Consider the following 25561-nt stretch of genomic DNA (forward strand, 5'->3'; position numbering starts at 1 on the left):
AAAGTGCTTCATAGTGAGTAGGAATCAATACCAAGGCAGAACAGTTGAACAATTTATCACATACAACAATAATATAGAATATAGAATGCCTTTATTGTCATTATACACATGCACATTGAAATTAAAAATAAATAAGTACAAACAGCTAAAAGAAAAGAAAAGGATAGATAAAAATCTCCAGTAGTTACATCTATCATGACAAAACACAAAAATATTTCCTAGGTTCTGTTAAATACCTTATATTCGTGTCTGAGATGTGGGGACACACTGACCTTGGCCAGGAAGCGTTTGACAGCCGGATATGGAGCGATCATGTCCAGGAAGGGAGGCATTAACTTCCGAAAGCGGGGCGTTGTTATGCCAACCAGGAATGTTCCATGGTCACTAAGGCGGATGTTGTCAGGGTAACCAATCATGTTGTCCATGATGACCTCCTTGGTGCCAGCCTTGGGGCCTTTGAGCCAATATCTGAAACAGCGGACAGAGTAAATACTGTGCGTCTCTGAGGTTGGATTTTTCACAAGTTTGTCCAGTGTTCGTACCTCAGTATGCGTCCGATGCTGGTCTCTGCCAACAGCAGGAAGTCTTCCTCTGGCGACAGGACGATGCCATTAGGCATGTACAGAGAGTCCAGAAGGACACTCACTTCTCTGGTTTGAGGATCGTAGGAGAGGAGACGGCCAAGGCTGTTCAGTTCAATCACCTGGAACATCAAACATTTCAGTCTGTTTTAGCCTAAATTTCAATAGATACCTTGTTTTGGTTCAATGATTTATCGCAGTTTGGTTTGTCTTTGCTGCCCAGAGATATAGTAACTGTTTGTGTTCTGATGTGGATGTGTAGTAAACTTTCCATTTATCGCATGTCACTGAATCCCACAACCTCTTTCTTTCAATTCTAATTATTAATTTACCAAACACATTAACATGAACAAATGAAAGTACAGTGTGGTCACTTCAATCTCCAATGTACATTCACACTGCATGTGATAATGCTCATTTCAGATTTTTTTTTTTTTTTTTTTTTGCATGGTTGTTCACGTGATAATTTAGATGCAACTGCCATCTGCAAGACAACAACAGTCTGTATGCTATTGTAAAAATATGCTCCAAGGTCATCGGAGTCAGACTTAGAGACTTGTCGTCTCTCTGGGAGCTTCAGGTTGTGAGAAAAGCAGAGACCATCATCAGGGACCCTCACCATGTGTTACATCTGAAGTTTGACTTGATGCCTTTAGGCCAGCGTTACCATGCTCCTCAGAGGAGAACCAACAGATATTCAAAATCTTTTCTTCCTTCAGCTAGCACACTTTTAAACTCTGACAGAAGCCATTTTAGTCATTTTATATGATTTTTTGTTGTTGTTGTTGTTGTTTTTTTTCTTTTTTTTTTTTTTTAAATATAAGCAGAACCAATAGGGTCTTTTAGTCTTTTAGTCTACATTGGTATTTATGTGTACCCCGCCTTCGCCCCTATGTAGCTGGGATAGGCTCCAAGCGACCCCCGTGACCCTCGTGAGGATAAAGTGGGTTCAGAAAAGGAATGAATGGTATTTATTGATTGTTTATTGTTGATTATTTAAATGCATTTATTCGTAGTTGCTTTCAATAATCCTGTATTTGTGCACTGATTTATTTATGTTTGTCACATTGCACTTTGGATGTGGGCTGATGTCTGTGGTAAGCTGCAAGTGAATTGCCCGTATGGGATAAATAAAGTTTTCTGAATCTGAATCTGAATCATCAAACTCATGTGTGAACAGTCTACAGTCCTGAAGTGACCACATGCACAGAAGATGTGACATCACACTGTGTTTATGGAAGTGAATATAGATCTCACTGAGTCCCGCCTCCTCCAGCACAGAATTGTGATGTCTGTCCCATGTCAGTGGTGTAAAAGTCAGATTGTTCAGACAGAAGTTGCACTGCAAAACATCAGATATATGTCAGATTTCAGACTACATATTAAAGTGCCCTGTAGATCATCTAAATACAAGCTTTATGTGAGCTCCAATAAACTTGTATTCAGTTTGTAGTCAGTTTTGGCCAAATTAGTCCCTTCAATTACATGACAGCTCATGGATGAGGATTCACTTTTTTTCTTCGGTACATATAGATGTTGTGTCTTATGCAGCTCGTAGGGATTTCGCATCCCCTTCCTGAACTGAATGCACTCAGTATTTTCTTTTTTGGCTAAGCGGCCAGATGGACTGATAACAAAGGGCCTGAGTGTCTTCTTGTTTTGGAAAGCTGCAGTTACCAAGCAACATTAAAAAAAAAAAAAAAAAAAAAAACACATAAATGGGTCCTGCCTCCATGTGCTTTTCTCGGCCCCTCATCTGTTATAAACCTTCAGTCCACTTATCTCAGCTGCCTCGTGGTGTTTCTGAAGCCTGTACCTGAAGCATTTCATCCATCTCACCTCCAGTTTGACATGTCTTCGACCCCAGCGACTGGAGGAGTCAGTGAAATAAATGACTCCAGTTTGGGAGGAAATGTCCAAACCATTTAGAAAAGCAAAGGGAACGCCATCTGCACCTGTGGAATGAGATAAGAAATGACAAAATAAGGAGTTAGCAACGGAAAAAATGTGTGTGTAAAGCAAATTCATCAAATCAGAGGAAACTCATTAAACCCTGTGAATTGGCCACGAGTAGAGTCTTCTGTCCAGTTTGAGGGTTTACGCTGTGCAGCCCGAGGTACGAATCAGCAACAATCAGCTGACCGTGACGATCCAGACGAACACCATGAGGACGACCACACACAGGCTCAAAGTCTGTGCTGCTGCCTGCGGAAAGAAAAACACAAAGAACAGTGTGTCATCTAATGGAAAATTATTTAAGGCTTCAGTCACAGACACTGATGATTATCTTCTAAGACAGGACACAGGTATCTTTTAGCTCTGAAAATCATTTATGGTTTTACTAATTCAGGCTTTATTGATCAAATTCAACAATGATAACAATTAAAAAAGCATGAGCTATAGAGTTAATTATTTCAATTACAATAACAAAAGGCTGCAATTAAATTAAATAAACACATGCATTTGTGAATGTGACAACCTGATCTGTGTTTGTGTGCAGTTTGCGCATGATCTACATCTATAATAATGAATCAATGTCTATTTAGGCAATGAAGCTTGTACAGTGTATGGTCACATGACTAACTTCCATGTCACAAACAGAAAAATACACATAGATGACCAAATAAAAACAACACATTTTGGATAATCCTATTGCAATATGACTTTTCTTGAAATCATCTGAACAGTATAGTCGTAGCCACAGCTTTGGGAATGACACCAATGCTTAACTCAAAAAGACCCACCACTACTTTTATGGAAGTTCCTCAATGAATTTCCAACTGTAGACATGCACAGCTCATTTTAACATAAAAAGACACAACAGTTCTTATTTTTAGGCAACCAGATATTATTATAAATATTACAACCCAAAATAACAGTTGGAGAACACTGGTGGTGCCAGGCACAACAAACCCTCACCCCTTGCATGTATTGTAGCTTATTTTTGCATTAATTCAGCTGATGTCATCATGTCTATGCATGTGCTGATGTCAGCATATCAATTGTGTCTATATATGTATCAAGTTTGAAGTAAATTGGAACAAAATTGATGTTTTTATAGACATTTGAAATTTTGTCCATTATAAGTAAATGGTATGTCTGACAAGTATATAAGTATGATTTTAAAAATTCATAAAAAATTTGAACTTTGACCTTCTTTTCCCAAAATGTAACCACATCTATTCTGCGTCACTGGCAATCTACAGTATAAACCCAATTTGGTGTGAACTCAATCAGTAGTTTTGCTGCTAGAGTGTTAATGAACAAACCAAACCAAACCAAACCAAACCAAACCAAAAACAATACCCCTTGCCTCCCCTTCGGGGGGCAGGGTAATTAACCTGAAATAATTACATAAAAATAAATAGCATTGCATCACAGCCCTGTTAGAGTGAAAACAAACCAGGACAAATGGGCTCTAAGAAGCTTATTAAAGTCATTTATAGACTCGGCTGATCTGAGCCTCCAGAGGGACAGAGCCGCCAGCAAAAGCACAGTTAAACCTGGATTTTTGGAGGACAGGGGTATAAATAAGAGACCCAGGTCAGATGATGTTAGTGGCCTAGAGGTAGAAAAGGAAAGCAGGAGTTCAGGATGTACCAGGGAGTGAGACCATGTAGGGCTTTGGATGTGATGAGCAGCATGTTGAAATCTATACCATATGAGGAACCAGCGAGAAAAGACAAGACTTGGCTGAGAAAAAACATAAATCAGAATTCCTAGACGTCTGGTTGTTGACGGTGACACACTTTGAGAACTGTTTTTGACTTGATAGAATCAGACTTGCATAAACTTGTTAATGTGAAGATTGAAATTCAGGTTTAGGTCAAAGAGGATGGTTTAACGTTCGTGGCCAGAGAGTTGATGTCAGGTTTCACTTGTTCGGTCCAGTGAGGAAAACTTTTTCATCTGACATCCACCCTTTAATAACAGTCAGACAGAAGGCCTGCAGGACATGAGGAAAATCTGAGTTGAGCTTTATTATGATTCCCTACTGTAATAATGCTATGTCTTGCAACAAAAAGACAAATAATTGTGTATAAGAGCTGTAAAGTTTCTAGGTCTTCCTGCTTTAATCAAAAACACAGACGTTTTCTGTTAAAGCAGGAAACAGGTGTACTTATTCTACCTTCTGAAAATGACTACACCAATCAGCCATAACATTCTGACACTGACAGGCGAAGAGGTAATAGTTTTTATGATGTCGTTACAGTGGGACATGTTAGTGGGTGGAATATATTAGGCAACAAGTGAACATTTGGCCTTAAAGTTGATGTGTTAGAAACTATAAAATGGTCAACAGTAGGGTTATGGCTGATCAGTTTAGGTAAAAAGCCAACACACGCTGCATGAAGAAATGAAAGAAATTATTGTGAACATGCTGTTATTGAACTAATTGCTCAGGAATAACCCTACTTCAAATCTCTGGGAAAAAATCTAAAAACAATCAAATAAATCTAAATGATCACCACCATATCCTGCAAAGGGTTTTGACTGTTTACCCGTTGCATTTTTTTCTAGTTAGATACATCAGAAAAGATTAGAGATGCCTCCATTTTTTACAGTATGATGTTCTACATTTACTGATTTATTACATGGAGAGAAATGTTCTGTTCAGCAGTTATCTGGTTGCAGATCGAGTGAATGAAACATACTGTGTTTTCAGCGGCAAAATGCTTTGAAAGGAGGAGCAGGGATAATATCACGTCCATTGGCCTTTCTCTGTTATAACCCACCTATGTTAGAATCAAGATTCAGATCCTTTATCGTCATTCAGCGATGTAGTATGATGAATGAAACTATGATTCACAGGATCAATAGGGTCATTCCATCCCAAATCAACCAGATTTCAGAAAGTGCCCCGCATGACCCCCTCAGAAAATTCTGAAAAAATTCACACTTGTTCACCTACCACATAAACGAACACATCCAAAATTTTAATGTCATATGTGTAATAGTTTAGGACATACAGCCCTTTGAATTTTTTTTTTTTTTTCTTTTTTTAATTTTGCAAATTTACTTTTCGGCCAACTTTGAGGAGCAATATCTCCTTAGGTATTCAAGCCACACTGCTGAAACTTACTGTCTGGGGTGAAATCCCACTGAAAAGACCATATTTTGCATCAAAATAATTGTAGGTGCCTTCATGTTTGGTCCACGAGGCCTTGAAATCAGGCCAAAAGGCTAATTCTTCCAAATGTCCTCTCTCTTCAGGCTTGCACTGTGCCAGAATGGATGAATGTAGAGACCTAATTTTTTTTTTTTTTTGCATGGATTCTTATGGTCAAGATGCAACAATATACTGCAAAAAGACTACATTTCATTGAAAAGTGTTGCTGTGAGGCAATGAATAAAATGGGTCAATTTCAATTTTTCACAAAAATACTCTTTATTTGAGCACCCAAATTACCATGTGGCCAGTTAATGAAAATTCTAAAATTTTTACCATGTCTTCATATATGTTTCAAGATGTTGTGCACAAAATTTTAGCTTTGGGATAGAACTGGTTCTTTTTTTAACTTTTTTTTTTACTGCATGACTATATTTTCTTCAAATTGTATACAAATGTAGGTGTAAATGGCATTTTTAACAGTACAATGGCATTGATTATTGCACAAGTTATGATAATACTGGAGATATTTGAACTAGGGTGTGGAACTGCATGATGGTTCAGACAGAATAATTATAAATTTCCCAGAACTGGCTCAGGTTGATGCCTGTAGTAAAGACTTCTCGGAAATTGGATGGAGCTGGTCAGTTGACCCAATTTCACCAGGGTCAATGACATAAATGGAGCTAAGATTATACAGATATGACATTAAAATTTTGGATGTGTTCGTTTATCTGGTAGGTGAACAAGTGTGAATTTTTTCAGAATTTTCTGAGGGGGTCATGTGGGGACCTTTGGTTGAATTGCCATGAATGAGTCAATAGTGAGTGGACATTTTAAACACACACACATTTAAAATAGATAACCACAGAGCAAAGTGCAGATAATAATCTATATTATAAACAAGTGGCCTCTGTGTGTGTGTGTGTGTGTGTGTGTGTGTGTGTGTGTGTGTGTGTGTGTGTTCAGGGATTCACACAAAATCCAGAAAGAGCTGACTGCTGCAGTTTGGCATACGTATGTATTTTTGGTCAAGGAACAGACTAGCGAAAACAGCAAGTTGATAGGACCAATATTTTGGGAGATATTAGTAATTCTGGAATACAATAGCCTTACAATCATGTTGCTAAGGCCACTGCTGGACAAATATGGTACAGCATTTACGAATACACAACAGCATAAAAACTACCACATCTAGAACCCATGGATCCCCCGGGTCAACGCGTTAGTATATAAATAAACATAAAAGAACAGGTGAAATGACTGAAACGTTATATTGTAGAAATTGTTATATTCTGCCTTTAAAAGTTGACTATAGAAAACACTGAAGTTAAAACCATGCATTAAGCTGCTGGAATTTAAGATGGTGAGATACAACGAATATAAGCCAAAGAAAACTAATTCCTATACAGCTCTGTAGTTTAAGCTCAGAGTAAAATGTCCCAGTGTCAAAAAAGAGGAAGGAAACTGTGAGCACTGAACACACACAGAAGACATAAAATAACAAACCACATTCTGGTCGATTCTGTCCCATCTGAGTGATGAGGGTGAGGCTGTCGTCTGGACCGATTCTCCACAGCTTCCCGTCCACTGTGCCCGTGTACATGTTACCTGACACACACACGGACAAACACTCATGGGCTGGACACAGTGTCTTCATATGTTCAAGGATTCAAGGATTTTTATTGTCATACCAGCACACATTTACACAAGAGATGGTATAAAACTTGGTACTCGAGGTCCCAGATTTAGCCCAACAAGATCTATACATAAACAATAGGTAGATTAAAAAAAAGACTTTTGCAATAATAAATATATATATAAATAAATAAATAAAGACCTATGTATAAAAACCCTTGTGCTTGTGCAGAATGTGAGGGAGGAAGTCTGATTGGCCACTGGCCTGTATTGCGCTTAATATTGTGAGGTAGAGTGTAAATTGTGAGACAGAGTGGCTTCAACAAGATGTCTTCACACAGACACTGCTGATGGCTGAATGTACCGCTTTGGTTACCGTTATTAATTCATCTACTGAGGATTTTTACAATGAATTGAATAATCACATCAACATTTTTAGACAACAAACAAACAAACAAAAAAAAAACTAGAAAAGCACTCAGAGAGCACAGACCTCCACCAAGGCAGATCAGTGCCCCCCACCACCACCATCACCACCAAAATTTAATAATTTTTTCCTTGTGCCAGCATCAACATTTCCTGCAAATTTCATCAAAATCTACCCCCCCCCCAATTAACACCAAAATTTTATAATTTGTTCCTTGTTCCAATATCAACATTTCCTGAAAATTTCATCCAAATCCATCCATTACTTTTTGAGTTATCTTGCTAACAGACAAACAAACAGACAGACTGTCATTACACTTGTCGGAGGTAAAATACCACAAATACATAACATTCAACTTGCCCTTAAACCATGTTCAGTTTATTTTGAGTAATGATAAAGAACTTTGTAAAATTTTGACTTTTAAGAGGATGTAGGTGTTTAATTAGTTTAAATAGTAACAAGCTACATTTTCATCAGCAAATCTATTCCTAAACTTGCCCCTGAGGATATTCACTGGGCTACTTTTTTTTTCCAGAAATCATCTGATTCAGAGATCAAATGTGCTAAATCTTAGATACTTTAATAAAATGAAATGGAAAACAAATGACAAACGTGCTCATGTTTTCAATGTAGTGTTATTACACACATATATTGGTTATGTACATTTATAAAGTAGATTTATGACTAGAAAGAACCTGAAAACTGAATGTATTAGAAAGTGCAGACAGTGGTTTGTAGTAGATATAGCAGCTATGACACAAACATTCCTTTTGAGTAAAAGTCATTCTGTCATTAATTGTTAGAATTTCACATTTTGACCAAAGACTGTATCTTGGAAATAAAACCCAACCAGTATTTTGACTTATTTTTCTTTATTACTGGCTCAGACACAGTAAAGTTTCATTACTTTTATTCTAGAGGTATTTTACTTATAGACCAATGTTGACAATTTTGCTATAGGAACACTGTCTTTCCTCAGTAGCAATATTACATACTACACTTGCAAAACTACACTTCAAGTGCAATACTATATCATTTTTACAGCACAATATTACATCTCCAGTGTAGTAAGCTACCTGGGCCTTTTTTCCTTCCATCTAGTTAATTTCATATTTTGGATTTTTTTCTATTTTTATTATTGTGTATTTCTTTATGTTCCTTAACTGATTTTTTTTTTTTTTTTAAATATCATTGCACACTGTATTGTTCTGAGTACCAATCAATCCACCAATCAATCAATCAATCAATCAATCAATCAATCAATCAATCAATCAATCAATCAATCAATCAATCAATCAAATTTTATTTATATAGCGCCAAATCATAACAAAGGTTATCTCATGACACTTTACATATAGAGTTGGTACCCTAATTTCATTGCACACAACTGTGTAAGAACAATAAAATCTATTTTCATTCAGCTTCCATTATTCAGTTCATTATTGCAGATGTTGCTGATCCCATTAAAGGCACCTTTATGAGCTCAGAAAATTACTGAAACAAACTCTAATGACAGAGGAAACAATCTGTGTTACTATCTTAGAAAAACACATCATAAAACCAAGCTGATAAATTCAACACAGAGACGTTAAAGTGGTAATATTTTAGCAACACAGATATCCATAAAAGGTCTTGGACCGAACATACAGGGTCAAAGGTTAAAAACGTCTGGTGTCTGATAAGAAACCCTCTGAGAGTAAAAACATATGAAGTTTAAATCACTCACCTTCCACATCAGCAGTGAAGGATTCTGGTCCGTGGAGTTTTCCAGTGAATAACCTGCGACCCTTCTGCAGGCGAGTGTTGACGGCCAGGGGCCCCTCGAGCACTGGAGGGGGCCCCTTCAGTCTGACAATGCAAATTCTTATTAATTTTAACTGCAGTATCACTTAATAATCACTTCTCATATTCTAAAATGACATTTGTAAATCATCTGAGTATAAAATACTATCCAACTAAACTACAAGTGTGACAACATCAAACCATAATGTGAGGGTTAACAAAAAACTGTACGTACATGTGTGGTTTGGGGTCGATTGGAGAAGGTAACAGGTAAACACCCACGGCTACAGAAATCACCACCACTATTAATGACCTCTTACCAAACCTGAAAAAAAAAAAAAAAAAAAAAACACAGAATATTATCAAATGCACACCTCGAACAACAGAGGTGGCAAAGGTCAACATATTATTTACACAAGCTGAAATAGACACAGACAGAAAAATAAACCCCACACTCTATTCTGTTTTACTGCTTTTAGCTGTGATTACAGCACATATTCACCATGGCATCATTTCAATACGCTGATTTATTTCTATCCAAATTTGCATTAGATTTTGAGCAAGATCTTAAAGGAGTGATATTTTGCTTTTTTAAATGGAATTATGCATTTTAAAATATTTCCCTGTGGTCTACATAAACTGTAAATGCTATGCTTGGGTCTGAATTCTTCATTAATTCAACTTCACAGGTCCATCTTCAACCCTATTTCTGAGTAATGACACCAGAAAGGTTGTTTTGAGCGCTGGCCCTTTAAATGCAAATGAGCCACTTCATGCCCCACCCCCTCTGGATTGTTCACTGTGCTGCTCTGTCCTGTTCAACTACTTGCGTTTGTTAATACAACCAACAACTGAACATTTTAGGTAATCGTCTCAAAGTTTGGACATAGTTTCAGTATGGACTACAACCACTGCTGCTGACAAACAATTATGTCGTACTTGAAGAAATGTTCATTGGAAGTCTTGACCTTATATGTGCAAATGTCATGACGTAACTAGTTATAAAATGTAACAAATTAAGCAGGAATTGAAACTGGTTGTAGAAATCTACTACATTTTACCAAAAGGAATATAAAGATATCTTTGCAGCACCTGGAGGGTTCAAATTCAAACTTTTTGAACTATTAGGGTCCAAATACATAAATAAATGAACCAAAGATTAATAAAAGTGGGTTGAGCAAAATATAACCCCTTTAAATTGATGATGGGAGAGTTGGATTTTGATACGTCCATCACCCTGAAACAGGGTCAGTCTGGACTCAACAGACCACGTAACCTTTATCCATTGAAACACTGTCCAATCTTTATGTTCTCTATCAAACTGATTATTGTTTAAGAAATGAGAAGCTACTCACGGCATCAGTAAGAGTAAAAAAAACTTATTAACTGTTGTAATGATTCAGTCGAAGGATCTAAACTATCTGCTCGGTTAAATCCAAGCAAGGACATTTTTGGGAGCAGACACATTCAGCTGCTTTAGAAAATAAGATGATGGATAATTCAACTCAAATGCATTAAAATAAAGTAACAAGCCTCTTATGAGAAAGAATGGCCTGGGCAGTACAGATACAAACATTCAATTCTCTCGAAAATGTGCAGTTATTATTATTATTATAGAGTATATGTCCTTCAGCATGGTGCAAGGACATGCTGTAAAATACCATACCTTGCTCTGTTCTATATATTTTCTCTACTTATTTATTATTAGTTTATACTGAGCACCACTTCATATATTTTTGTATATTTTTAAAGTACTTTTTATACATTGTTGCCCATAAAGTTGGAATAAAATATGTCTGACCTCTTCTCATGAAATGATTGTGACAACATGACTTATTGTTGAAAGACTTAGTGAAACTGGGACTCAGTATGTGATCATTCCACCTGGTCAAAGGTGATTACTGATGTGTATAAATAGGAATTAAAATAGGAATGTGTCTGAAAACAACATTATTCCAACTTGATGGGTAACAGCGTATTTCTTACATGAATCTTACTGTTAATATTACTTTCCCTATGCTGCTATAAGATAAGATAAGATAAGATAAGATAAGATAAGATAAGATAAGATAATATTAAGATAAGATAAGATAAGATAAGATAAGATAAGATAAGATAAGATAAGATAAGATAAGATAAGATAAGATAAGATAAGACTTTACTGATTGTGCCATGGGGAAATTTCATAGTTGACAACAGTAAATACAAAATAAGGTGCAGGGAAGACAGACAATAGACTGAAAATGTATGTGTGAAACATAAGATACAGAGACAGAAATCTGCTATTTATAAAAATATTTATATAAATTTAGATTTAAATAATAATATATACAAATTTGCAGTGTAGATACAAATGCACATGGTGTGATACGGGGGGATTTACTGAGACACTGCAAATTTCCCCCATTGTGGGACTCATAAAGGATTACCTTCTATCTTATCTTAGCGTAAGGTAGGGAGTAAAAATAATCTTCATTGGAAAAATAAACCTACTAAATTATATTCCAGTAAAGTAAGCCACAGAGAACATCTTTTCAGTAACACAGCATTTGCACTTTGTACCTTTGCAGAGTAAATGAAGGAAAGGCATTTAAGAACACTTTGTACTTTTGGGGGAAGAAATGAGTTCTGTTAGTGTGCAGTCAACTGTGTTAGTCAAATATAAAGTCTTATTTTAAGTGTTTTTGTTTGTATAGAACATATGGAAAAGGTTGCATGCACACAGTGAACATAATGCAAATGCTTGACAGCAGTTAAAACAAAAGCAGCAAATAAAAGAGTCAAATCAAACTGGATTAAAGTATGTTACTCCATGCACATTAGCCCTAAAGTGTCCTCTAAACTGTACAGATGAGTGGACTGAGTAGATCACAGGTGTCAAACATGTGGCCTGGGGGGCAAAACTGGCCCGCCAAAGGTTCCAATCTGGCCCACGAGATGAATTTACAAAGTACAAAATGCAAAAATTACCCTGAAGATATTAACAGTCAAGGGCATCAAACTCAAAAATAACAGATTAATAACCTAGAAATAATGACTCCAAATTTTCTTCTTGGTTTAATGTGAAAAAAATATGAGATTATGCCTATAAATAATGGCAACATATTTTTTCCCTCTTTGATTTATTGCAAAGAACATTAAATTCTGATATCTTTTAACAATAAAATGTCAATAACCTGAACAAATATGAACAAGCTGGAATATCCAAAGAAAAACAAGTGCAATTTTAACAATATTCTGCCTGTTTTGTGCCTTGGTATATCTGATCTGTAATGCACATGTAGAAATGATAAATTGAGGCATAATATTGTTAAAACTGTACTTATTTTTCTTCAGAAATTTCATTTTCTTCCAGTTATTCACATCTTTTTTGTTTTGGATAGAAACAGTTTAATCATTTAATGTTATTTTTTTGCACTAAAAAAATTGGAGTTGTCATTCTTTATAGGCTATTGCGCTATTATTTTACTGGTCCGGCCCACTGGAGATCAAATTGGGGTGAATGTAGCCCCTGAAAAAAATCTGAGTTTGACACCCCTGGAGTAGATCATATGTATACAGCCCACGATCACGGTTTATCAGTGGACTCACAGTGTGGGTCCCACGACATGGTACAGTGAACTTTGACACGCAGAGGATGTGCACTGTTATGTCAAAGCATGTGCAAAAAGTTGAATCCACAGTGAAACAGCCGCACATTCATCCGCATGTGTTTGAATCAGAAGAGGAAGTAAAACTCACACCAAGGATCTGTAACCTGCTCCAGCATTTACGCACTGAAGAGAATACTGTTCAACACATTTAACTTCACTGTTTCACACACTCAGTTTTGAATCTGTTTACTAAACCGATTTCTTAAAAGTTTATTTCATGGGAATAAATGCTCTCAGATGTGGGTTTGTTTTTGTTTTTTTAATCCCGAAATTAGACTCGACGCAAGGAAACGCTTAAACAAATGATGCGTAAAAGGCGCACAGTGGTGATCTGAAAGGCCCAGACTGAATGGAGAAGACACTTACATGGTGGAGGGTCGTGTCTGCTCCTCTTCGTCCTGTTAAATCTCACAGGTGTGGGAAGTTCACAACATACGAACAGATGCGTGAAGAAAACTTTAGTGAAAACGAGTTCATCCGGCCTGGACTGTCACAATAAACCTATTCCCTCTTTTCAAATCCAAACTCAAAACCCATCTGTTCAGAACCGCTTTCTCTTTGTGAACGCGATTGCATTGTCCAATTTTTCAACCTGCCTTTTATTCTTTACTCTGTTTTATACTCTCCTGTTTTACTGTACGATGTCCTTGAGTGCCAAGAAAGGCGCCTATAAATAAAATGTATTATTATTATGATTATGATTATGATTATGATTATTATTATTATTATTATTATTATTATTATTATTATTATTATTATTATTGTTATTATTATTATTATTACTGACACCTCTGGATGGAGACCATTCACACATAAACACTGGAATAAACACAAACACTACAATGAAATGAATAAACACATGTCAACTTCACCTACACCAGGGGTGTCAAACTCATTTTCTTCCGGGGGCCACATTTAGCCCAATTTAGTCTGCAATGGGCCGGACCAGTAAAATAATAGCATGATAGACAAATAATGGCAACTCCAAATTGTTTTAGTGCTAAAAATAACATTCAGTTATGCCAATATTTACATTTACAAACTATCCAAACAAAAAGTATGTGAATAACCTGAAAAAACATGAAATTTGTTAAGAAATATAAGTAAAATTTTATCAATATTCTGCCTCGACTTATCATTTATACATATGCAGTATAGGTCAGATCTACAAAGGCACAAAACATTTAGTAACAGGCAGAATATTGTTAAAATTGCACTTATATTTCTTTAGACGTTTCAGGTTGTTCATATTTGTTCAAGTTATTCACATTTTATTGTTAAAGGATAGTTTGTTAATGTAAATATTTTTATAATCTAATGTTTTTTGCATTAAATCAAAGAGAAAAAACTGGTGTTGTCATTATTTACAGGGTATTATAATATTATTTTTGAGTTTGATGCCCTAACTTGCACTTTGCAAATTCATCCCACGGGCCGGATTGGAACCTTTGGCAAGGTTGGTTTTGGCCCCCGGGCCGCATGTTTGACATCTGTGACCTACACAGTTTATACACACATGTACATGAACACCTCCATCACCAGCTGCATCACTGAAGATAAACATATCCAACCCTTACAGACCTACTATTATATTACCCTTATATTATATACCCTTAAAAATCTATAACTATTTTTTGTGGTGAATTTTCTCTATATTTAACCATTATTCAATGAATTACCACCTTTTACTCTAATATTATCCTCTGCAATTTTCAGTTCCTATATTTATTTAACTGATCATGTAGATGTTTATACAAGTTCAGAATAAATTCACAGATAATTATGTCAAAACAGAAAAAAACTGAGGCAAAAGTGACTTTTTCAGCAGCATATATCATAATTTGAAAGTAAAAACAAGTGTCTCTACATGAACAGGTGACAAACTGCAGTTATTTCCATGTATTGATAGGATTAGTAGATCAACAGTTATTAAATATTCTAGATCAGTAGATGCTTTTCGTTGTTTAAATCTTTGAGGGTTAATTTTATTCTCTGCATTTTGCATTTTTTAGGTATTTTCCTAAATTTAATTTACTGATAAAGTAGATGTTCATCAAACTTCAGAATAAAATCACAGGTTATTATATCAAAACAGAGAAAATTGGAGAAAAAGAGATATATCAGTAAGTTAACATAAGAACAAGTGTCTACAACCAGACTCCATGGCTTTTACTGGTGAATCAGTGTTGTAGATGATAGTGTCAGTGGGTCATATCTGATGACCATGAAAAGATAACAAACTACATTTTACCTGAATTATTTCAATGTACTGATAGTGGTTTAAGTTATTACATGTTTCATATCAGTAGATGCCTTTGTTCACCAGCCACTGTCAAACAACAACCTTTCTACAAACTCAGCCTTAGATTTTACTTTGAAATGATTCTTGTATTTCCAGTTGAACTGCTGTAACTTGACATGTGCTTGGGTTTCATCTGAATGTGTCAGACAGGAGGGGAGGGGGGGCGCAGACCCATTTGTTGGCAGTTAAATTACTTAAGTTGGGGTCAAACAGAGGTCATGAGGCGGAGTTATTGCATCTGGGAACCAAACAAGACAAAGGATCAGCAGTTGTATCTCTGAAGGGAACTACAGTAGAAATGTATTAAATCAAGTGGATAAAGTTTCAGCTGCTGCCTGTGGTTCATTCAGTGCAGAAGTTCAGAGTCTGATTTAAGTCTTTTAGTTCACTGAACAGAAATATTCATTTTCCTTAGTACAGATAAAACCACTCGGACACAGAGGGTTTGTTTTTCAGTTTAATTTTTAATAGATGCAGCCCGCCTTGCACAAAGAAAGGCCACATTTGACAACGATTCAAAGAGAAACCAAAAAAAAAAAAAAAAAAAAAACCTACAAAAATAAACCTGCCTCAGTTCTGGTTTGTGAGAAATAAGCAGCATCTGATGAGATGCTCATTCTGTTCTGCAGTGTGTGTTTCTGTCTGCGTCTCCTCTTCTGTTGCTGTTCAGCTTCAGGAAGGCACTGCAGAGGCCACGGCGTTAAAGACGGAGCTCTAAAGACCAAAACTCAACACAAGTTAACACAACTGGAGCAGAACAGATAGAGATAGAGGATTACTGATCCTTCTGCTGCTTTATTTGACATTAGTTTTGGACTTTGGAGCGCAGTCTGAAATTAAAACCTGTGACCATTTTTATCCTCTAGTGCTAAATAAGGGTGAACTTTGTGTTTTTGTACTCAAACGCTTACAGGGAATCAGTCACATGAGATAAACTTGATGGATCCCAGAGCATCTGTTCCTTAGTGATCAGCCCCTGTATGCAGGGAAATCAAGAATATAAAAGAAGCAATAAATCGCAGAAGAGCTACACGCAGATCTTTGGCATTTAACAGTTTGTGGTTGTTCAAACTAGAGACAGAGATCAAACTAAACATGTCAAACTGACCCCGCTGGCCTCACCCACGAGCTTAAAAACAATCTCAGACTCAGAGGCTCCATTTAATACCAGTTCAGGAGCTTTTACTCATAAATATGAACATGGGAGTAAAATGAGTCTACAAAACAGACTGAGTTTACTGTGTCTTATATATAGTCACTGGTGTCACATTATACCATTAATGCTGACATTTTAAAGTTATGTTCACACTGACATGTTGAAACGTTGTTCTATAAAGGAAAAAGACATCCTGAACACTGAAACCACCACTGACTGTGTAAGCTCATGATTATGTTATATGTGTGCTCATTAGACACTTAAGCCACTTTAACAATAACTCATCCAGATGTGTCTGAAAGCTCTTGGAGAATCACAAGTAGATGGATATTTTTTGTTTTAAGTAAAGCACAAAAATGGTTGCATTTGAGAACAGAAAATAAAAAGTAGCTGCTAGGCAAACAATCAACAGCACCTTTTATAGCATGCTTTGCTGCTTCAGTTCAGCCAATCTGACAAATATCCAGGTCCACTTTAAGGTGTTTTTCCAGAGCTTCCACTCACTCATGGCTGTCATCAGTGGAGGGAGTCAGTTACTGGAACCAGATTTCAGATCTCTGCAGACCACCTCCTATCACCTCACTGAGAGTCGCTGTAGTTCCATGTATGCATGTCCCGTACCCATAACAACTGGATGCAACAGCTCTCATCAGCTGATGAAGATGTGACAACACAAGAGGGAACCTAATGTGTAGCTTTCTGTCTCTAGTTATGACTGAACTGCATTAAAACAAAACATGTGAATATAATCAGGTATCACACATCAGCTCTTCATACAGTAACAGTCCTGGACTAAAACATTTAAGGAGATCAACAAGCCTCATTCTATTACCAGCTGATCAGACAGCATCAGCGTCATCTGGCCTGCTGTTTTAAATACCACAACGCATGTTTTAATGTTAAATAGCCCAGTAGTGTGTGCAGTAAGCACATATGTATACAAAGACACAGAGTAGAACACATGCAGAACATTTCACAGTCTACAGCTAACTCAGAGAAAAACATATGGAGACATAAAATAACGAGCTTAACATATGAGCAAAATCAACTTCTGTCACACTGTACTTCCTAAAAAAATAAAGTTATGAGTGGAGCTTAACAAGAAATCTATCAAAATAAGATAGTGTGTTACATTTTAAGATAAAATTCAGAGTGTGATGACGGTGGTTTGTAGGCAGGAGAAAAAAAAAAAAAAAAATCATAAACCCGTCTTCCCTGAATTCAAGGTAAAGTGCCCAAAAAGAGATAAATTTGTTGATACAACTGGTCTGGTATGATGCTATTTCATCAGTTAAACTTCTTTATCAGGTACAAACACAACAACATGGCTTTAAGATTCAATCAACTGTTTGCATGCAGACTTTCGTATCACTTAAAATATACTAACCCAGTGTTTAATCGTAGAATATTTGAGGGTTAAAACCCTTTAAATAAAACTATATATATTTCCCTCCAGTGGGATGAGGCCTCTAATATTATTTGCTCCAGGCAACAGCACAAAAATATCTTTGGTTATTATAAAGGAAAAATTAAAATAATAAAATAGACAGCTGTAATATGGTATACTTGACACAGAAAGGAGAATAGTTGCAGTTGTGTCCACTAGATGGCAGCATTATTCTAGAGTACAAGTTTCTACAGACATGCTCTGCAGCACCATCAGCCTGACTTCATACAGTACATGCAGCAACTTACATCTTAGATAAAATATAATGTTGTGATTTGTTGTGCATATGATCACAAAATATCAGATTTACAAAGCCTAGAACTACATTTTTGTCGAAAATGTCTGAAAAAACCTACATGTCCATACAAACCATTAACATTATGCTATATAAGGAAGACTACACTACACACACACAGTTTAAGGCATCTGACTACCCACAGGCCTTTAATGACCTTACAATCAGCTGCAGAAACTCCACTTTTGCACTTACTGATGCACATTTATCTGAAATTTTCTTTCTCTCTATACTTCACTTCTATCTCCTTCCCTTGCAACAACCCATTCTCTCTTTCTTTGTTTCTTCTGTAATATTTTTCCACTTTCCACAGGAGGACAAGGCTGCAGGTATAAACTTAAGATAAGGACAGCAACAGAGGCAAATTCAGTGAACGCCTGCAGACAGATGAGCAGGACACAGAGGAGACAAAGCCTCTGCAGCTATCAGCACCTACAGACCTCGCTCTGTCTCAGCCTTGGATTAAAGGAGGCTTTATAGAGGCCAAATGGGAACATACCATTAGTCTTGTTGACTTGTGGTTGCTCACACTTCTCTCCCGTGTATTCCCTACACTGTTTCAAAACAAAACTAATCCTCTGTTTTTCACTTGTTTCATCCTTCCTCCATCTAATATTTCTCTTTTACTTCCTCTAAAACGCTTAGTCAACTTACAGAAACCAGTCCATTCTCAGCCCTTGTCTAAACTGTGCCAGTCTGTTCAGTCTACGCTTCGTCAAACTCCACTCATAGTGTGAAAATGCAAACAAAGGCTTAAAATCCCACCATCACCATCCTCACTTTTACAGCAATGCTTTTACAGATTTACCTTCTTCCTCAGCTCAAAAACTTACATTTAAACCTTCAGTCCTTTTCCTTTTTCGGCAAAATGTGTCCTTTTCAGTCTATTTTCAGACACATGAAACTCAAAGCTCAGCTATTTCTTCGGTCTTTTAAGCTTCATGTACAGTACGCAGACTCAGATCAGCCTTGAGTGAGAAAAAAAACTATGTCAAAGAAGTAATTACAGATTTTTAAAAAAAAAGCCAATATTTGCTGTTTATCAATAACAAGACTTACACTATGTTGACATAAGTATATAATATATGTAAAAAGAGACAAAATTAAGCAGAAACAAATAAATTAGACAGTGGTAAATGGACCATATAAATTTTTCTTTCAAATTTTGATCTTTAGTTTTGAGATTTCAAAATAAAGTAAAGCCTATAGTTACTCTGTTGGCACTCATTAGACTGAATGCATTTCAGACTCCTTATCCTGTTTACACTTATTTCTTCAGACTGAACCACACTTAACATATAGGTTATTCCCTTATGACTAAAGTTCCTGTGTGTTTTTGTGATCTTTAATTGTGAATCCTTTATCCAGTGGTGTTTAATGCTCTTCTAGTAGAAGATTGGATAAACTATTCTCTGTGTCTGTGTCAATAACCAGATTGTTGCTCCGCCTTTTGAAAAAAAAAAAGATAAAAAATAATATAAGACTTTTATAAGGAAAAAAAAAAAACAATAAAAAGCTTCACCCATATAAATTAAGAAAAAATATGTACACACCTTTGCAACAAACAAATTAAATAAAACTCTAACTCAACATATGGCCTTGAGTGTTTCACAAGTTTAAAATGTGGAAAATAAAGAGGAATTGAATAATCTGCATAAATTATGTGACAGCTGGACAGAGTAAGAGAAGAAGAAGTAGAAGAAGAGAGGGATGGACGGACAGAGGAAGACAGGAGGACAAGTGATATTATGGCACGTTGATAATCAGAGTGAATCTTTGGTGAGTTCAGGCAGACGGAGCAGAGCAGGCAACGAGCTGAAGTCTGAATCAGACTCAGGCAGCCTCGAAATGTTTCTCAACCATTCATTTGTGTTTTGCTTGTCCTTCACGTTCTCAGTTTTTGTTTTCCTCAGGGCTTTTCCAAATCTGTCCATCTGTATCCTCCCTTGAGCTCCTGGATCATCTCCTCTCATTCTGGGTTTGCATCCGTCCCTCTCTCAACATTTAAGAGGAGGCTTTAAAAAACACCTCCAACATTCCTCTTGAAGTCTTATGAAATGGAGGTTTTAATTCTCTACGAAGGCCCTCTGAGCTCCCTCAGTGCCTCCTGCAGTCTCTGGCGATATGTATCGTAGCGGCGAATCACGGCCTCCTTCTGTTCTTCCTCCTCCTTGTCCAGAATCCGCAGGAAGTTACGCAGTTCTGGGATGGAGAACGCATCCCACTGAGGAGGAGGAGCAAACAAACCAATGGTTAATCACTGCAGGTATCCATCAACTACTGAGCAAAAATAAAAACTGGAAAAAACAAGAGAAAACTGTAAGAAGGAAGAGAAATGTGAGAGAAAGAAGATAAAGATGTGATTTAAGGAGGAAAGAGCAAAAGAGGAGGAAAACTGAGCAGGACAAGGAAGAATGATACCATGGAGAGATGAAAATAAGAAACCTGAAAAAGAAAAAGGAAAGAAGAGAAATTAAGAGATAAATGCGGCAGCTTAAGGGACGAAGAAAAGTAGGATGGAAAAGGAGAAAGGCTGAATAAAGGAGGCCTTAAACAGGAGTCATTAATGAGAGAGCGTGGATGTAGATGGACGTAATGGAGTACACAAGGAAAAATAAATTTAAAAAAGTCTGAACAAAATGAGAGACTGGGGAATAAATATGATCTTAATCCGACAGACACAGCACAAGGCAGAGGTGTAGTGTTACCATGACTTCTCCGGTCTGCTGCTCTCTCAGTACAAAGCTGAGTGTGTCGACGTCTGGTCCCGCCACCAAACGGAGAAACAACGGCTGCTCGCCATCCGCCAGCTTACACACATACACTGAGGAACACACACAAACAAATTAATTTAGTGTGTGTGGTGCCTTCCTTCAAGCCACATGCAGGCAGCACTGCGGTCACCGCAGTTCCATTTTGTACTGTGTGTGTGTTCATATAAACAGACATGGCAGGCGATGAAAGCATGGGTGTGGTGCATTAACGACCACAGAAATGTACAAAAACAGAGAGAAAGATGTTGGAACATCTGTGACACAAGTATGGCATGATGCTGCATATCTGCAGCTAAAAAACTGATGAATGGCAGCCATAATACTGGATCAATATTGGCAATCAAAGGACATGTTCTGGTATCCTATCTGTTTTGCTCACTTTGGATTTATTTTAAAAATAGATGTGTGTGGCTCAGTAAAATGCATAATTTTGTCTAGAAAATCATTTTGGTTCATGTTCAGTGATGCATGACTCAGTCGCTGAAGCAAAACAGTAATATCAAGTATCTCCAAAATGGATCCCTTTTAGTCTGACAATGTCTGTGATACTAAGTCTGGAACTCTTTTGTGTTAACAGCTACATGATTTACTCAACTGGAAAGGAGTTCCATTAAAGCAACAAATACGTATGATCATAATAAACAATTGTAAATAAGAGATGTTTAGGTGATCAGCTGGAATGTTCCATTCACTTCTGCATGGAATGGACAATTTTTAAACCTTCTTTTGCCTTAAAGTTGAACATCTGGCCCTCCTTGCAGATTCTAAAGCTTGATATATTTCATGTATAAATGTAGTGTGTTTAACATATTTCAAGCAACAGAATCTACAAGGTGGGCAAGAATGTTATTTTAGATTTTAAAAGTCAAATCTAATGATTTTGCTGTATTTTCCAACATATTCAAATAAGTTCAGGTCAAAGGTCATGTTTGGTCATTATATGGAGCTGGATACGCATTAAAGGCACTATTAAGTATTATATGCTTGAATGATACATAACTTGACAAAACTGCATAAGAGCTTTGATGGGATTTTTAGGAAATATTGCTGGTGCAAGGTGATGGCAGATGGGGGTGAGTTCAGCTGTAGCAGCATCTGGAGGTTTAGATAGTTGTAGAATATCAATATATGCCATCATAGGATGGATCCTTCTTGGAATCAAAAATTCAACTATTTCTGAGTAAGTATATGAAAGTGGTCCAGGTAGGGACAGAAAGGAGACAAACCTTTGCTTTCAAGAGTAAATAATACAACATGGAAGTACCGACATTACGTACTCCTTGTTTGGGATCTGAGGCAGCCAGTTTTAGCAACATGTTATATTTTAATATATTTTTCTAGTCCCATTGGTTTATCTTATCCTGGTCCTGAAACAGCTCATTCACAGCAGCTTTTAGCAACTTAATTTTAACTTAACACAAACTGTCATTTTACATCAGTCAGGGCTGTGTGAGTACAGTTATTTATATTATGTTTTACAAAGAGGACTACAAAGTCCAAAGTGCATCTTTTTGCAACTGTAACATCCTTTGTTTAATTCCTGAGCATTTTCTTTTCTATACAACCAAAATATGAGAATACATCTTGGTATGATGTGCTTAATGTCCCTGTTGTTTGTCTTTTCATGGTTGTCTTGCATGGTGTCAAGTATTTCAGAATCACTATACTGTGATACCATCATCATAACCATCAGTTTATCTGGAATTACTCTGATTCACACCCCAATGAGCAATTTGATACCCACAAGATCTTTCCTTTCCAAATGAAACTGATCTACATTTATTCTTTTTCTATTTTACATATTTTACCCCAGAGTCAGACATCTGTCTCATCCAGGACAGTTTATCAAGACTCAACTGGAGTCATGTAATCAAACGCTGAAGGTCACAGACAGTTTCATACCACAGCTCAGCCAGGATATTATATTTGATGAAAAACAAGTCACAACAGAACCTCATCTAGTTTAAAATAACTTAAATAAACCCCACTACTGTCTGATGAGGTCTTATAAGAAAAATCTATACACATCTGCTGTCAGACCTCTGTCTAGACTGTCTTTTATTAGCAGACTGTGTCTTACTGTACGTCTCCAGTAACGGGAGAAAACCAGACCAGGGACTTATATGACAGCAGTAGCACGCACCCCTTGGAGGGCAGAAGTACTCCAAACATCTATAAAAGTCTGTGGCAGAATACTTCAAAAAGTACATTTAACAAGTCACATGATTTTATGTGACTCCAGGTCCTGGTTTATAGTTTATATTCTAGTATAATGCCAATAAACTTTTATTTTTCTTGCTTGGAGGCGCTAAGTGGACTGATAATATTTGATACCCAGCAGGCCTGCAGCAGCTGTTAGCTCACAGAGTGTGTATTTATATACGCTGTATGTGGGTGTGTATTCCTTGTGAGCTGCTGATAGTGGGGAGAGCCCTGTGGTATCCGACAACCAGCAACACGAGCATCCAGAAATACACACACTCACACAGGGACTATCAACACTATGTCAGCGCCAAGGAATCTGATACCGAGCTTGGCATGAGCGGCATGAAACACTGTCTCCAGTCCTGTCGCTTTCACGTTCCTCTCTCTCACACACTCACTCATGCTAATTGTGTCAGTGTGCTGAATGTTACCCTGCTCCTCCCTGTGGTAGCGTTTGTACAGGGCGTATTTGGCCGGGTTGTCTGCAACGGTGAACTTGTTCAGCAGGGCGACGATCACCTGCAGACATGCAAAAAAGTCAAGACACTGTGGTGCACAGAGAGAAAAGATAAGACCAAACCTCTTCTTTGAAACACAGTGATCAGGTATCAATAGGTTTCAACGTGTTGTATAGTCAGTAATGAACTGAGAGGTACAGGGGCATGCAGCAGAAATCAATTCATAGTAAATTTCAACACAATATGACACATTATCAATATGTTTCTGTTTTAAAACAGAAAGTTTGCTGTGTTTACACCTAATATGCGCTCCACTCCAGTGTTTCAAGATCCCTATAATGGAAGATTTTTGGAAACCCTGCAGACCTACTTTTACTTTATAAACCATGAGCTGTCTTTTACTGTGAATGGACAGAAGCAGACACTGGGTCTTGTCAATCCCTTGTGCCCATCAGTGATTTGTCAGACCTATACTACATGACCCTTTCCAGGTGAAAAGAAGACATCAGTTTTCTACACAACTTGTTAATTTAGCATGGATACTGATACCTCGTCTCTGCCATAAGTTTTTGTGAAGTAAAATTCTGCATTTTTTTTATGTTCTAGTGCTTGATTTAGTGTATGTGAAAAGCACTGTTATACACATTTACGTTGTGTTAAAATGGATGGAAATGTTCTGAAACTTTGCTCAAACACTAGAAGGTGATGCAGTTTTTGTGCGCATGTAGCCTTAGTCCCAAGTCAGGCTCCAAAGACTAAATGCTTCCCATGATGCAACTTTAACCCTGGCTCCAACCCATATGTCATCAGATCCTAATCAAGTTAAATTAGCAGACTACACAGTGTGTTGATACATGTGTGTGTGTGCGTTAGCCACCTGTCTGACTGTGTTAATGGAGCTGATGTGGAGTGTGTTGGTGACTCCCCGGGGCAGATAAAAGGCTTCTTCAACCACGGCTCCCCCTGCTCCCGTTTGACCCCCCCGAACTGTCACTGGCCTCCTCAGATCCATCTGGACCTTGATGAAGCCAGTATAAACACCAGTAGGACCCTGAGAGAAGGAGGAAACACAGAGGTAGCATGTTAATGTACTGTGAACATGTCTATGAAAACCATTACTTCGCTTTTACAAAGGCCAGATTTTCTGTGAATTGGATGGCCACTATTTGTTTGGATCAGTCCTGTGGAGTGAATGGTACAGACAGTAGGGTGAATCTGCAGCATCTCAGTTAGAGGAGGATGGTACATAGGCCTACCAGTCACTGCACAAAATAATGGTCAAACTTTGATATTTTTACAAAAAAAGTAACAGAATGATAACTAAATAAAATGTTAGCAAGAAGAAAAACATAACTTTTACAGAAAAACTAAGACATAATCCAAATACATAGGATTGAGAAGTCAAACATGACCAGTGTGACTGTCAAATCACAAACCTGTAAGTCCTCCTTATGGACAGCCTTATTGTAGTTTGTATGAGCATTCTTAGTGGACATTTTTACAACTATATTTCAAATGTATGTTTTCATCTGCTAATATGAGTACCAGTGAACAGAAATGCTAATCTACAACTATTATTCCATCTTTCTTTGATTGGCTTAGGCTGTTGTGTGTGTGATCTCTAAAGGTGAAACCAGTTCAACCAGTGTGTCCTGCAGCACAGATGGCCCCAGACGGAGCAGGGGTATCTTAATCTTATTACTCCACATGGGGCTGTGGAGGGGGACTGTGTA

General features: G+C 37.1%; 2 protein-coding genes across 2 annotated transcripts in view; both read right to left on the bottom strand.

The window, feature by feature from the left end:
• The window catches only part of LOC115430025 (adipocyte plasma membrane-associated protein), an 18107-nt gene extending 4459 nt beyond the window's left edge, over positions 1-13648 (bottom strand). Inside the window, exons 1-8 of the mRNA XM_030149897.1 lie at positions 13558-13648; positions 9774-9863; positions 9483-9604; positions 7201-7302; positions 2634-2786; positions 2421-2536; positions 543-703; positions 273-468 (exon numbers count right to left, since the gene is read on the bottom strand). Coding sequence (XP_030005757.1) covers positions 273-468; positions 543-703; positions 2421-2536; positions 2634-2786; positions 7201-7302; positions 9483-9604; positions 9774-9863; positions 13558-13559 — 942 coding nt within the window. The 5' untranslated portion in view covers positions 13560-13648. The remainder of the gene's footprint in view (positions 1-272; positions 469-542; positions 704-2420; positions 2537-2633; positions 2787-7200; positions 7303-9482; positions 9605-9773; positions 9864-13557) is intronic.
• A 2288-nt stretch (positions 13649-15936) lies between these two features.
• The window catches only part of rassf3 (Ras association domain family member 3), an 85346-nt gene continuing 75721 nt past the window's right edge, over positions 15937-25561 (bottom strand). The window contains exons 4-7 of the mRNA XM_030150478.1: positions 24706-24879; positions 23802-23889; positions 21100-21215; positions 15937-20615 (exon numbers count right to left, since the gene is read on the bottom strand). Coding sequence (XP_030006338.1) covers positions 20466-20615; positions 21100-21215; positions 23802-23889; positions 24706-24879 — 528 coding nt within the window. The 3' untranslated portion in view covers positions 15937-20465. The remainder of the gene's footprint in view (positions 20616-21099; positions 21216-23801; positions 23890-24705; positions 24880-25561) is intronic.

This window comes from Sphaeramia orbicularis, chromosome 12 (assembly GCF_902148855.1).
Source record: "Sphaeramia orbicularis chromosome 12, fSphaOr1.1, whole genome shotgun sequence".
Classification (NCBI taxonomy): Eukaryota; Metazoa; Chordata; class Actinopteri; order Kurtiformes; family Apogonidae; genus Sphaeramia; species Sphaeramia orbicularis.